A 13,713-nucleotide genomic window follows, 5' to 3' on the forward strand; every position below is an offset into this window, starting at 1 on the left:
AGTACTGACCCTGGGCCCGACTGACTGCTTTCCTTGACCCAGGTGGAACACATTTTGAGGCCCAGCTGACACCCATTTGTTGACACCCGATGCTGCAATATCCGGGGCGCAATGCCCATGAATGGCAGGCTGGATGCTTCCTTGTGCCTTTTTCCTTTCTTCAGAAAATGGAATGGGGAGCAGCCAGCAGTTCTAGATGAGAGTCTGCCCCTGCCACTTCCTAGTCCCTTGAGCCTGACCAAATCAACTTCTGTCTCAGAACCACGGCCTCTCATCCCCTTGTCTTGCAGGGCCATTTGAAGTACCTGGCACCCAGAAAGCATCTGACAACTGTCTCCCTTCCATGACTTCATAGAGTGCACTCTTCTGGAGGCCAACTCACTCGAGTGGGGAGGGGTGCAGTTTGCTGGTTTCTGTGTGCCAGGTTCTAGACAGACTTTAGGGGCCTGGGAATGGGGTAGAAGAAATCTAAAATCAGATGTATACTACTCTCCCCACCTGGGTGGAGGGGCTCTTTCCGCCAGCCCCAAACAGGCAGAACCAGCGGTAGTATTCTTCAATTCACTATGGGAGATTTTATTTGTAGACTGGAGAATTTTCCCGCCCATCCCTCCCGCTCAGATGATGGCACCATCTTCACCCTCACCTCACACTTCTGGCTCCCATCCCAGGTCACACCACCTGTGAGCAGAGACCTTGGTGTTAGGAGTGCAGATGGCCACCAGGGGGCTCTGCTGCCTGGGGAGAGGGACCAGGGTGCCCTGAAATCCAGCAGGTTGGGGTTCGGGGTTTTGTGCAGGGGAAGCCTCCCTTTCAGATGGACCCCCAAGGCTTTTACCCCTTCCTCTCTTGGGACCTCAGCTCTCTCATGGAAGGCTGGAGTATTTTGTTTTCTTTCTTTTTTTGCTAAGAAACTTTTTGTTCAGAGGAAATCTTCTTTGAAGCATGAATAAATGAAACAAATGAGGGGCAGTGATTTGGTCTAAGAAGGGATGGGATATGGCAAAGCTCTACTTGACCACTCCCCCTTCCCCTAACATTTGGAAATCCCTCAAGTCCCTTACTCAGACTCCTGACAGATTCTGAGCCATAGCTGCTGTTGTGGCTCCTGAGGCCTCCAGGCAGTGAGATAGATGACCCACCTCCGAACCCCCACTTCCAGTGCCCCTCCCCAGAACCCCTCTTTGGATCTTGAGAGGCCCCAGCCGGGCCACCACCCTGCTGTGTGGCCTCCATCAATGGTTTCCCCCTCTCTAGGCATGAGGGAGGGGTCCCCCAGCACTGCAAGCTAGCTACAGCCCCACTCTGGGGCCCAGCTCCAGGCCTGGCTTGGGGCCTGTGTCTCACCCTGGCCTGGCAGTGGTGCTGTCACACTTTGTATGGATGGCACATGGGTAGCTCAAGTGATGCAGAGCAGAAGCGAGTGCAGCAACGCTTGACCCAGCGCAGGGTGGATGATCTGCACATCACTCGAGGCCCTGGGAGGTGGATTCGTGTAGGCAACCCTTCAAACCAGATCCACTGGTCAGCTACAGTTTCCTGCTGTTTCTTGTCACCCATGGGAGTTCTGTGCTGGTAGGTCCTCAGGAAGATGATGCAGGGGTCCCTAGTGGATGATTGGCTCCCCTGGGCTCCGGGGGAAGTGGTCAGGTCATGGCCCTTCGATGTCCTTGGGAGCTCAGACTCCATCTGTTTTTGGCTCTGGCGCACTGCTGCAGGTGACTGCTGCGCCTCATTCTTCTCCCGTAGTCCCACCTTGGGCTCCCCTGTGGACTCTAACTTCTTGGATTCCAGTATCTTCTTGGGGCACCCAGCCTCTTGGAACTCTTCATTATCTTGTTCCACTCTATCACAGACATTGCTGCTCCTGGCAGGGGGAGGGAAGGCAATCAGTAAGACTAAAGGTCCTGGTCCTCCAGCCTCACCCTGAGACCATTGCTATGCAGCCAGGTCAGGCGAGAAAGCTATGCAGAGGACCAGAAAAGAAACTTCGCAACCAGAGGCCTTGGGCCTGGAGGCAGAGGAGGTGATGAGGACCATTGAAGGGACAGGAGAGGTTGGGAATGTGAGAGGCAGTGACCAGGAGTTAGAACACCTAGGACTGTGAACTGTATGTTGTCTTCACGGGCCGCTGGCCATGGTTCTGCCTCTCTGAATTTCAGAGAGGTGGAGTGAACTAGTCCAGTGTTTTCAAATTCTGCTCCAAGAAACCTTAAGTTTCTCAGGAGATATCTCAAATGCCTCTGCACCTAGGGGTGGGGCAGAGTGAGGGCAGGATACCTTTCTGCCTAACAGCACAGCTGGGGCTTGATGACAGATACTTGAAGAGAGGTTCTGCTTCTTCAAACAGGTTGGAAAACTATGGGATGAGAGAAGCCTGACCCCTCCAGCCCAGTGCTTCCTGATTGCTGGCGTCTAGGAGGCCAGCTCTGAGAGGAGCTCTGATAGGAGGCATTAGGTGGAGGTATTTGGTGCTAGAAGACCTGCCCCAAGAAGGTGTGTAATAGACTGAGTCCTCTGCACAGTGACAGCATTGTTCTAGCTGAATATGTGTGGAGTGGAGTGAGGATTGAGTCTCAACGTAATGCCAGTACCAATGCTAACTGCCACTACTGAGTGAGTGTCCACTGTGCATTGGGCCTGGGACCCTCACACCAGCCCCACAAAGGAGGAGGCAGTGGTGGAATGGCTTGGCCACCACAGGCTTTCAAGACCAACAAATGGGGGTTCAAATTCGCTTGTGCCTCTTACCATCTGTGATTTGGGGCAAGAAATTTCACCTCTCAAAGCTTAGTTTCCTCAACTGTGAAACTGGGATAACTCTATCTAATAGGACTGCTGTGAAGAATTAACTCAATGGGAAATGTTTGTGAAGTACTTAGCAGATGCCTAATAAATGTCAACTTTCTTAATATTCTGACATGATTTATGAGGAAGCCAGGCCTTAGCCAGATGACTGGTGTGCAGGTGAATCTCTGAGTGGTATGGACTTGAGGGTGGGGAGGAGGAGGAGTGGTCCCTCTTGCTTGGGTAGTGCCCCAGTTGGTGGTTAGCCCCATAATTGGATGATTATGACACTAGCTAGGACCACAGCTCTGATATCACACAGGAATGGCTTCAAATCCTAGCTCTATCACTTACCAGTTTGAGTTAGTTGGGACAAGTCACTGTCTTTTGAGCCTCGGTTCCCTATCCGTAAAATAGGGCTAATAAATACCTTTATCATAGAACCTTTGTGAAAATTAGGTTTTCTAAATTTGTCAGCATAGATAGTGCCCACTCCTAGTAAAGATAGCCAGGGGGCTGAGCTCACCCAGTGGAGATCCCAAGGATCTGTGGAACTCTGAGCAGTGAATTCCAACACCTTCTGGCCAAGTTATGCAGTTCTTGGATCCGGGGGTTCGAGCTCTTGAGCAGCTTCAAGAGCGACAAGTTTTTTAATACCTGCCAGGATCAACAAACCAGGAAAACAGAAGCCTCAGCTTTCCTGGGGTAGCCTCCCACATCCCACCTAGACTTTGGCTCAGCTCAACTCAGGGCTGCACCTGGTGACCCCTTCTGGGTCACAACAAGCCTGGCACCCAGGAGGGACCAATATGAGGGATCTCACCATCTTAAGTCGGTGCCGCCCAATTACTTTGTTGACAGATTGCGGTATCTTGTCCTTTGGTTCTTCATCTTGTATCTGACGGACAGAGGGAGAGAGTATGCTAACATAGGAAAAATACCCCTGAATGCCTCCATTATGCTGCTCCATTTGGCTGAACATGGTTTGACTAACCTTTGACCAGGGGTTTTGTCATCTTGGTTTGGGGACAGAAATGGGAAGACCACTCTAATTCTCCTGACCTCCCTTCACCCTCACCTCTCCCTTTCCCCCAAGGCTAGATGGCCCCTGTTCTGGGTGTGGTTGGATCCCCTCTGTGTCCACTCCCAAGTCCAACCTTAGAAACCATTCTATTTTTGGGCCTCTTCTTTGCTGATGGAGTCATACTGGGGCTGTGAGACCTCAAAGACAAATGGAGCAACACTGGTACCAGGCACCACCTGCGCCCTGCCCCTCTCAGTTCGGCCAGCACTCAGGCTGGCCGTCAGCACGGCTCTGCTGGAGCTTCCTGGGAGGGGAGCTGTGACATCACTGAAATTTGTGACAGCAGCAGGGCTGGGTCTCCACGGAGTATGTGTGTGGCAGGGGTGGAGGGTGAGGAGGAAACTCCCACCTGTGGAAAAACCTAGTAGGTGCCAGGCAGAGGCATATATTGTCAACACCTCCTTGTGAGGTAAGAGAATTATCTTCTCTTTTTAAATAAAGAAACCAGGGTTCAAAGAGGTTAAAAAATTTACTCAAGGCCACACAGTTGGATAATGGTGGAGCTGGAAATTGAAGGTCTGATAATCAACGCATGAAACCAGGTGTTCCCCCCAATGCTCCTGTTTATTCATGTCATATGTTGATGGTACACCTGCTACATTTGTTGTTCTAAGCACTGAAATAAAAGAAAATTCTTACCCTCAAGGAACATACATTCTAGTGGAGTTCAAAACAGTGTGTGTGCTTGTAAATGTTTAGCAATTGGCTCCCTGAAACAAAATGTATTTGTGTGTGTGAATTTATTATAAATTTTACTGATAGAAATCTAAAATAATAAAATTCTTCAATACTCTTTATTGTAAATTCCAAACAGCCAGTTCATCCTTAAAATAGGCTTTTCTTGGATTTTGCCTGACTCATATCTATAACCAGCCTATGGTCACAATGGATGAACAAGTGTAGCTCCAACATAAATGTTGACATTTTCACTTACACTAAAGGGAAAGAAGAAAGCAAAAAAGTGAAAGAATAAAAATGTTGGAATTTCACTCATTCATCAGTGACATATTGATTTATCTGCTGTATTGGATCAGAGTTTTCAAATACAGGAAGTATATTTTCTCAAAAAAACTTTTTTTGTGTGTTGTCTACAATGTATAGACAGGACATATGTGTTTACATTTAATTGCATTATTAATATCTCCATTAGTTTCTCTTTTTTAAAGATTTTATTTATTCGAGAGAGAAAGCACAAGCAGGGGGAGAGGGAGAGGGAAAGGGAGAAGCAAAGGCAGACTCCCCTGCTGAGGAGGGATCTCGACGCAGGGCTTGATCCCAGGGCCCTGGGATCATGACCTGAGCTGAAAGCAGATGCTTAACCAACTGAGCCACTCAGATGCCCCTCTTCCATTAGTTTCTTAAGGCTGGACCAGTGGTTGGCAAATTTCTTGTGTAAAGGGCAAGATAGTAAATATGTCAGGTTTTGTAGGCCACAGCATTACAGCTGCTCAGCTGTGCTATTGTAGTGTGAAAGCAGCCACAGATATTATGCAAATTAGTAAGCATGGCTATGTTGCAATAAAACTTTATTTACAAAAATAGGCTGGATTTGGCCCATGATAAACCTCTGGTCTAGACAATCAACAAAATAATAAATCAAAACCTGATTTATAACAAGTACCTATGTCTTTGGGGTAACAACTCCTACCAAGGCTGATTTCAAGGTACCAGTGTGATGTCACTGAATGCAGAGTTGAATAGAAATGCACAGTAGCATACCATTATATATTTCTACTGTATTTCTACAAATGTGAAGACTCTCGAGAGCATAGATAATAGCAAAAGGTAGCAAACAATTGGAAGTGATGAGTTTGAACATTTTTCACCTTGTTTTTAATATCATTAATTTAATTAAGTTTGTATAATTTTTAATGATGACTATGCTTAATGACCAGTCAGCAGAGTTCGTAGAAGCATAATAGACTTTTGCAAGCCCTTATGAGTCAGTTGCAGCCTATTATGCTTCTACAAACTCTGTTAAAAATAAAGGTGAAAAAGGGAGGAGGAGAGAGAATCTGAAGCAGACTCTGCACTGAGTGCAGAGACTGATGCAGGGCTTGATCTCTCAACTGCGAGATCATGACCTGAAACCAAGAGCTGAAACCAAGAGTCAGCGCTCAACTGACTGAACCACCCAGGCAACCCAGATTGTGTTTTTTAAAAAGCCATTCTAGTAGGTATGTAGTGGTATCTCACAGTAGTGTTAATTGACATTTCCCTAATAACTAATAATATTGAGCATTTTTTCATGTGCTAATTTGCCATCTATTTATCTCCTCTGATGAAGTGTCTGTTCAGATCTTTTGCCCATTTTTAAAAATTGGGTTGTTTTTGAGGGACCTGGGTCATTGGGCGTCTGACTCTAAATCTTAGCTGGGGTGTTGATCTTGGAATCATGAGTTTGAATCTCATTTTGGGCTCCACACTGGGTGTTGAGCCTACTTAAATAATAAAAATCGGATTGTTTTTCATACTGTTAAGCTTGAGAGCTCTTTGTAAATTCTGGATCCCTTTATCAGTCATATGGTTTACAAGTATTTTCTGCTAGTCTCTGGTTTATGTTTTCATTTTCTTTTTTTTGTTTTGTTTTGTTTTCATTTTCTTAACTGCCTTTTGAAGAGTAGATTCTTAATTTTGATGAAGTCCAATTTATGAGTTTTTAAAAAATGGATTATGCTTTTGGTGTCATATCTAAGAAATATTTGTCTAGCCCCAAATCACCAAGGCTTACTCCTCAACATTTTACAGTTTCAGGTTTTTAAATTTAGGTCAATGACTCATTTTGCATTAATTTTTATATATAGTGTAAGGTATGGATCAGGATTTTTCTATATGCATATCCAGTTATTCCTACACAATTTTTTTTTAAGATTTCATTTATTCATGAGAGACACACAGAGAGAGAGAGGCAGAGACACAGGCAGAGGGAGAAGCAGACTCCCTGCAAGGGGCCTGATGTAGCACTCCATCCCAGATCCTGGGATCACGCCCTGAGCTGAAGGCAGATGCTCAACCGCTGAGCCACCCAGGTGTGCCCCTACACAGCATGACTCTTCTTTCCATTGAATTCCTTTGCACTTTTCTCAACAGTCAATTGACCATATAGGTATGGATTTATTTCTAGATTCTGTTCTGTTTCTTTGATCTATATGGTCTGTCCTTTTGCCAGTACCATCCTGTCTTGATTCCTTTTAGTAAGCTTTATAATATGTTTTGATTACTATAGCACTTTATAGTAACACTTAAAATTAGTGAGTTTTCCAATTTTCCTTTTTTTAAAAGTTTAATCTCTATACCCAACCTGGGCCTCAAACTCATGACCCCGACTATAGCACTTTATAATAATACTTGAAATTAGTGAGTTTTCCAACTTTCTTGTTCTTTTTTTTTTTTTTTTTAAGTTTATTTATTTAGGTAATCTCTATGGGGCTCAGACTCATGACTCCAAGATCAAGAGTGGCATGCTCTTCAGACTGAGCCAGCCAGGCACTCCTTCTGTTCATTTCAAAAATTGTTTTGACTATCATCCTTCATTTGTCTTTCCTTGTGAATTTTAAAATCAGCTTGTTGATTTCTACACAAAATCCTACTAAAATTTTAACTCTGTTCCTTGGACTTTTTGTTCTGAGTTATTCTTTCTTTTTTGTGCACATTTGCAGTTGTCATTTTCTTCACATGCTTCCTGCCAGTAAAATTTTGAGGTTCAAAGGCCTCTTTTAATTTTTCTCAAATATTTTTATAAATTTTGAAATGGTTATAGATCATAGGGAGATGCAAAAGTAGTACAGTTTTCTCCAAGGGAGCACCTTACAATATGTACAATATGAAAACCAGGAAATTGATATTAGTACAATCTATAGACCAAATTCAGATTTTAGCAGTTTTACATGCATTCATTTGTGTGTGTATATTCCATCACCACTAAAATCTCTCTTGTGCTATCTGCCCCTCTCCCCACAATCCCATCCCTAATCTTAGAAATCACTAATTTGTTCTCCATCTCTATAATTTTGTCATTTCAAGGATGTTATGTGAATAGAATCACACATCGTGTGACCTTTCAAAATCGGCTTTTTTTTTTTTCACTCAGCACAGTGCTCTTGAGATCCATTCAGTTTGTTGCTGTATCAGTAGTTCCTTCTATAAACTTAAAAAATCACTATAGATTCACAGAGAATTCCAAAAAAATATATGCATGGAGGTCCTATCTACCTTTCACTCATTTTCCCCCACTGGTAACATCTTGTTTAACTACGTTATAATATCAAAACCACATGGTGACTCATGTAACCACCACCACAATCAAGACACAGTACTGTTATATCATCCCAAGGCTCCTTCATGCTCTTTATACCCACCCCACTTTCCTCCCATGCTATCCCCTCGCAACCCCTCTTCATTTCTATAATTTGTTGTAGAATATTCGAGAATGTTATATAAGGGGCACCCGGTGGCTCCATAGGTTAAGCATCTGCCTTCAGCTCAGGTCATGATCTCAGGGTCCTGAGATGGAGCCCTGTGTTGGGCTCCCTGTTTGGTGTGGAGTCTGCTTCTTCTTCCTCTGCCCCTCCCTACCACTTGTGCTCTCTCTCTCTTTCCCTCTCCCTCTCCTTTTCAAATACATACATACATACATATATACATAAAGTTTTTTAAAAGAATGTTATATAAATGGAATCTTATAGTATGTAACATTACAAGTTTGGCTTTTTTTCACTCAGAATAATGCCCTCAATATCTATCCAATTGTTTGTATCAATCATTTGTTCCCTTTTTTGCTGAGTTTTATTCCACAGTATGGTATGTACCGCAGTTTAACTATTCACTCATTGAAGAACATATGAATTGTTTTTAATTTAGAGCTATTACAAGTAAAGCTGCTATGAACATTCATATATAGGTTTTTGTATGGACATAGTTTTCATTTCTCCGTAATAAATGCTGAGGAGTGCAGTTGCTAGATCATATAAGTGTCTATTTAGTTTTCTAAGAAAACACAAACTATCTTCCAGAGTGACTATATTATTTTACATTCCCACCAGCAATGTATGAAAAACCTGTTTTCTCTGCATCTTTAAAACTATTCTAATAAGTGTGTAGTGATATCTCATCATGGTTTTAATTTGCATTTCCCTAATGGTATTGATGTTGAACATATTTTAATGTGTTATTTGCCACCACTTTATCCTCTCTGGTGAGATATCTGTCTTTTGCCTATTTTCTAATTGGATTATTTGTTTGCTGTTGAGTTTTGAGAGTTCCTTATGTATTCTATACATGAAATTCTTTGTAACATGTGATTTGAAGTATCTTCTCCCATCTGTATACCTTTAATTTCTTCTTCTCCTTCTACTCCTCCTTCTTCTCCTTCTTTTTCTTCTCCTTCTCCTCTCCCTCCTCCTCCTCCTCCTCCTCCTTCATCTTCGTCTTCGTCTTATTTTGCCGGCTAGGACTTCTAACACCATGTTAAATAAAGGGGATGAGAGCAGACATCCTTGCCTTGTACTTGATCTTATCTTTCCCCAGTAAATATGATGTTAGCTGTAGGTTTTCTGTAGATGCTCTTTATCATTATCAAGTTCAAAGTTACCCCTTATTCCTAGTTTGCTGAGAGTTTTCATAAAAATGGACATTGGATTTTGTCTAATGATTTTTCTGCAGCAGTTGATATGATCATGTGATGTTTTTCTTTAGTTCATACCTGTGGTAGATTATATTGATTGATATTTGAATGTTGAACTATGTCTGAATAAATCCCACTTGGTAATCCTTTTTATATAATTTTGGATTGAATTTTTGCTAATATCTTGTTGAAGATTTTTGTGTCTATTTTTGTGAGGGCTATGGGTCTTTTATATGGTACCTGCACTATCCTAGAACTGGTATAGTGTTACTTGAGAGTAGATTTAAGACAGTTGTGAATATATATTACAGACTCTAGGGAAATGACCAAAAATTTTTTTTTAAAGATTTTATTTATTTATTCATGAGAGACAGAGAGAGAGAGAGAGAGAGAGAGAGAGAGAGAGAGAGGCAGAGACACAGGCAGAGGAAGAAGCAGGCACCACACAGGGATCCTGATGCGAGACTCCATCTCGGGACTCCAGGCACCCAGGGATCCTCCCCAAATTTTTTAAAGTGATAATTGACAGACTGTAGGGAAATGACCAAAAATTTTTTTTTAAAGATTTTATTTATTTATTCATGAGAGACAGAGAGAGAGAGAGGCAGAGACACAGGCAGAGGAAGAAGCAGGCACCACACAGGGATCCTGATGCGAGACTCCATCTCGGGACTCCAGCCACCCAGGGATCCTCCCCAAATTTTTTAAAGTGTAATTGATAGACTAAGAAAGGAGAGAAAAATAGAATCACCCAAAATGCTCAAAACAAAAGAAAGCAGAAAAGGAGAGTAAGAAAGAAAAAGAAATAAAGAACAAATGCAACAAATAGAAACTACTTATAAACATGACAGATATTATGCCAGTTATATCAATAATCACTTTAAATGTGAATGGCCTAAATATATTCCAGTTAAGAGACTGGAACTGTCAGTGGACAAAAACCAAGACCTAATTATATGTTGTCTAAAAGAACCTCAATTTAAATATAAAGGCAAAGGTAGTTTAAAAATGAAAGGATAGTGGGGATCCCTGGGTGACTCAGCAGTTTAGCGCCTGCTTTCAGCCTAGGGCGTGATCCTGGTAGTCCTGGGATCGAGTCCCACATCTGGTTTCCTGCACGGAGCCTGCTTCTCCCTCTGCCTATGTCTCTGCCTCTCTCTCTCTCTGTGTCTCTCATGAATAAATAAATACAATCTTAAAAAAAAAAAAAAAGGGATAGAGAAAGACATATCATCCTAATGCTAATCAAAGGAAAGCTGAAGTAGCTATATTAATTTCAGATAAAGCAAACTTCAGAACAAGAGACATTATCGGGGATAAAGAGGATTGTTAAATAATAATAAAGGAGTCCATTATCCAGAAGACACAATATTCTTTAAGATTTATTCCCCCAACAATAGAATGTCAAAATATGTGAGGCAAAAACTGGTAGAACTCCAAGGAGAAATGGCAAATCCACAATTATAGTTGGAGACTTCAAAACCTCTCTTTCAATAATTATAAATCAAACACAGAGAAAATAAGTAAGGGTATAGTTGAACATCACCAGCAATGAACCTGATCTAATTGGCATTTATAGAATATTTCATCCACCAAACAGCAGAGTATGCATTCTTCTCTAGCTCTTATGGAACATCATGATAGACTGCACTGTGGGCCATAAAACACACCTGAACAGATTTAAAAGAATAGAAATCATACAAAGTATGTTCTCAAACCACAATGGAATTAAATTAGAGACCAGTAACACATAGCTGGGAAAGTCTAAGATATTTGGTAATGAAACAGTACACTACTAAAATAACACAAGGATTACAGAAAAAAATCTCAAGAGAAACTTAAAAATACTTTGAACTAGGGGCTCCTGGGTGGTTCAGTCGGTTAAGTGTCCAACTCTTGATCAGCTCAAGTCATGATCTCAGGGTCAGGAGATTGAGCCCCACATAGGGCTCTGGTGTCAGCAGGGAGTCTGCTTGAGATCTTTCTCTCCTGTCTCTGCCTCTCCACCTTCTAGGTGCCCCTAGAAGGAAATTATACCACTACTGTATATAGGAAAAGAAGAAAGATCAGAAAGCAATCCAAGCTTTCACTTTATAAAACTAGAGAAAGAAGGGCAATTTAGGGACACCTCGGTGGCTCAGTGGTTGAGCGCCTGCCTTAGGGTCAGGGCATGATCCTGGAGTTATGAGATCGAGTCCCGCATTGGGTTCCCTGTGAGGAGCCTGCTTCTCCCTCTGCCTGTGTCTCTGACTTCTTTCTGTGTCTCTCATGAATAAATAAATAAAATCTTTGAAAAAAAAAAAAAAAGAAGGGCAATTTAAACCTAAAGTAAGCAAAGGAAAAGAAATTCCTAAACTAGAGCAGGAATTAATGAAATTGAAAACAGGAAAAACAATAGAGAAAATCAATGAACCCCAGGAGTTGTTCTTTGAGAAAGTCAATAAAATCAACAGACCTGTAGCCAACTATCCAAGAAAAAAATGAAAGAAGACACAAATTACCAATATTAGAAATTTAAGAGAGGTCATCACTACTGATCCTAGGGGCATCAAAAGGATAATAAAGGAATATGTGTGTGTTTTGCATTGACTATGCATTCAATTTCTTTAATAGTGATGGAGCAAATTTATGATCTATTTCATGTTGGGTGAGTTTTGGCAGTTTGTTCTTTTTGGAGATTTAGTCCTTTTCATCTAAATTGCCAAATTTATGTGTGTAGAATTGTTTTTAGTAGTTCCTTATTATCTCTTTAATGTCTGGGAGTCCATAGGGGTATCCTGTATTACACTCATGAAATTGATAGTTTAGGTCTTGTCTTTCTTTGTTTCCTTTGTCAATCTTGTTAGAGTTTTGTCCATTTTATAGATCTTTCCAAAAGAAAAAAAAAAACACAGCTTTTTGTTTCTTTGATTTTCTCTATGTTTTTCTATTTTCATTTCTTTGGAGTTTTTGCTCTTCTGATTCTAGTTTAAGGCTGAAACTTAGATTGATAACTGGAGGTCTTTCTTCCTTTGAAAGTAGACATTTAGTGCTGTAAATTTCCCTTTCAGCATGGCCTTAGCTATGCCCTACATATTTTTTTTTTTATAAAGATTTTATTTGTTCATGAGAGACACACAGAGGCAGAAGAAGAAGCAGGCTCCATGCAGGGAGCCCGATGCTGAACTCGATCCTGTGACTCCAGGATCATGCCCTGGGCCGAAGGCAGGTTCCAAACCGCCAAGCCACTCAGGGATTCCCCTAAATATTTTAATACTTTGCTTCAGCTCAATTTTAAAAAATGTTGTTGAGATCTTCACTTTGAACCACAAATTATTTAGAAGTATGTTGTTTAATTTACACGTGTTTGGAGATTTTCTTGTCACCTTTCTGTTACTGATTTGGATCTGTTTGATTTCATTGTGGTCAAGGGAACATACACTGTATAATTTTGATTGTTTTAAGTCTCTTGAGGTTGTCTTTGGACTTAGGATATTGTCTGTTGGGGTGAATATTCCATGGGCACTTGAAAAGAATGTGTATCTTGCTATTGTTGGGTAGAGTGTTCTTTAAATGTCTATTAGAGCCTTTTGGATATTTTGTTGAGTTCTTATGTATTCTAGGGGCACCAGAGTGGCTCAGTGGTAGAGTGGCTGCCTTCAGCTCAGGTCATGATCTTGGAGTCCGGGGATCTAGTCCTGCATCAGGCTCCCTGCAGGGAGCTTGCTTCTCCCTCTGCCTATATATCTGCCTCTCTCTGTGTCTCTCATGAATAAATAAATAAAATCTTAAAAAAAAAAGTTCTTATGTATTCTGCTGCTTTTCTGCTTAGTATTTCTATCAGTATTTCAAGATGTGTTGAAGTCTCCAACTCTCCTTTTGGTTCTGAGTTTGGTGCCCATACATTTTAGGATTGCTTTGTTTTCCTCATGGTTTGATCCTGCTATCATTATGTAATGTACCCTTTCTTCCCTGGTGATTTTCTTTTATCTGATATTAAGATGGCAGATTCTGCTGTCTTTTGATTGTTTGTATGGCACATCTTTTTCCATCCTTTTACTTTCAACCTACCTATGTCATTATACTTGAAGTGAATTTCTTGTTGATGGCTTATAGTTGGGTTATTTATTCATATCCTGTTTTGCAGATCTCTCTCACTTTTATTTATTTTTTTAAAAGATTTAATTTATTTATTCATGAGAGACACACACACAGAGAGAGAGAGAGAGAGAGAGAGGCC

The 13,713-nt window shown here is 41.5% G+C and overlaps 2 protein-coding genes across 2 annotated transcripts in view; one reads left to right on the forward strand and one right to left on the reverse strand.

Moving 5' to 3' along the window:
* The window catches only part of SYS1 (SYS1 golgi trafficking protein), a 36,205-nt gene that overhangs the window by 9,818 nt on the left and 12,674 nt on the right, over positions 1 to 13,713 (forward strand). The gene's annotated exons all lie outside the window — the stretch shown is intronic.
* Positions 533 to 4,936, reverse strand: TP53TG5 (TP53 target 5). The gene is made up of 5 exons (XM_025470206.3): positions 3,945 to 4,936; positions 3,611 to 3,685; positions 3,314 to 3,444; positions 1,348 to 1,867; positions 533 to 681 (listed from the first exon to the last, which is right to left on the reverse strand). Exons 1-4 carry the CDS (start codon positions 3,990 to 3,992, stop codon positions 1,369 to 1,371), a joined length of 753 nt encoding a protein of 250 aa, XP_025325991.1. The 5' UTR covers positions 3,993 to 4,936; the 3' UTR covers positions 533 to 681; positions 1,348 to 1,368.

Source organism: Canis lupus, chromosome 24, assembly GCF_003254725.2.
Source record: "Canis lupus dingo isolate Sandy chromosome 24, ASM325472v2, whole genome shotgun sequence".
NCBI classification, from domain to species: Eukaryota; Metazoa; Chordata; class Mammalia; order Carnivora; family Canidae; genus Canis; species Canis lupus.

Bases quoted from the DNA above. Each gene is read 5' to 3' on its own strand.
- TP53TG5 (XM_025470206.3), bottom strand. From the start codon at position 3,992: ATGACTCCATCAGCAAAGAAGAGGCCCAAAAATAGAATGGTTTCTAAG. The intron at 3,445-3,610 runs GTGAGATCCCTC...TGATCCTGGCAG, and splicing joins GGCGGCACCGACTTAAGATG to GTATTAAAAAACTTGTCGCT. The intron at 1,868-3,313 runs GTGAGCTCAGCC...TCCCCCTGCCAG, and splicing joins ATCCTTGGGATCTCCACTGG to GAGCAGCAATGTCTGTGATA.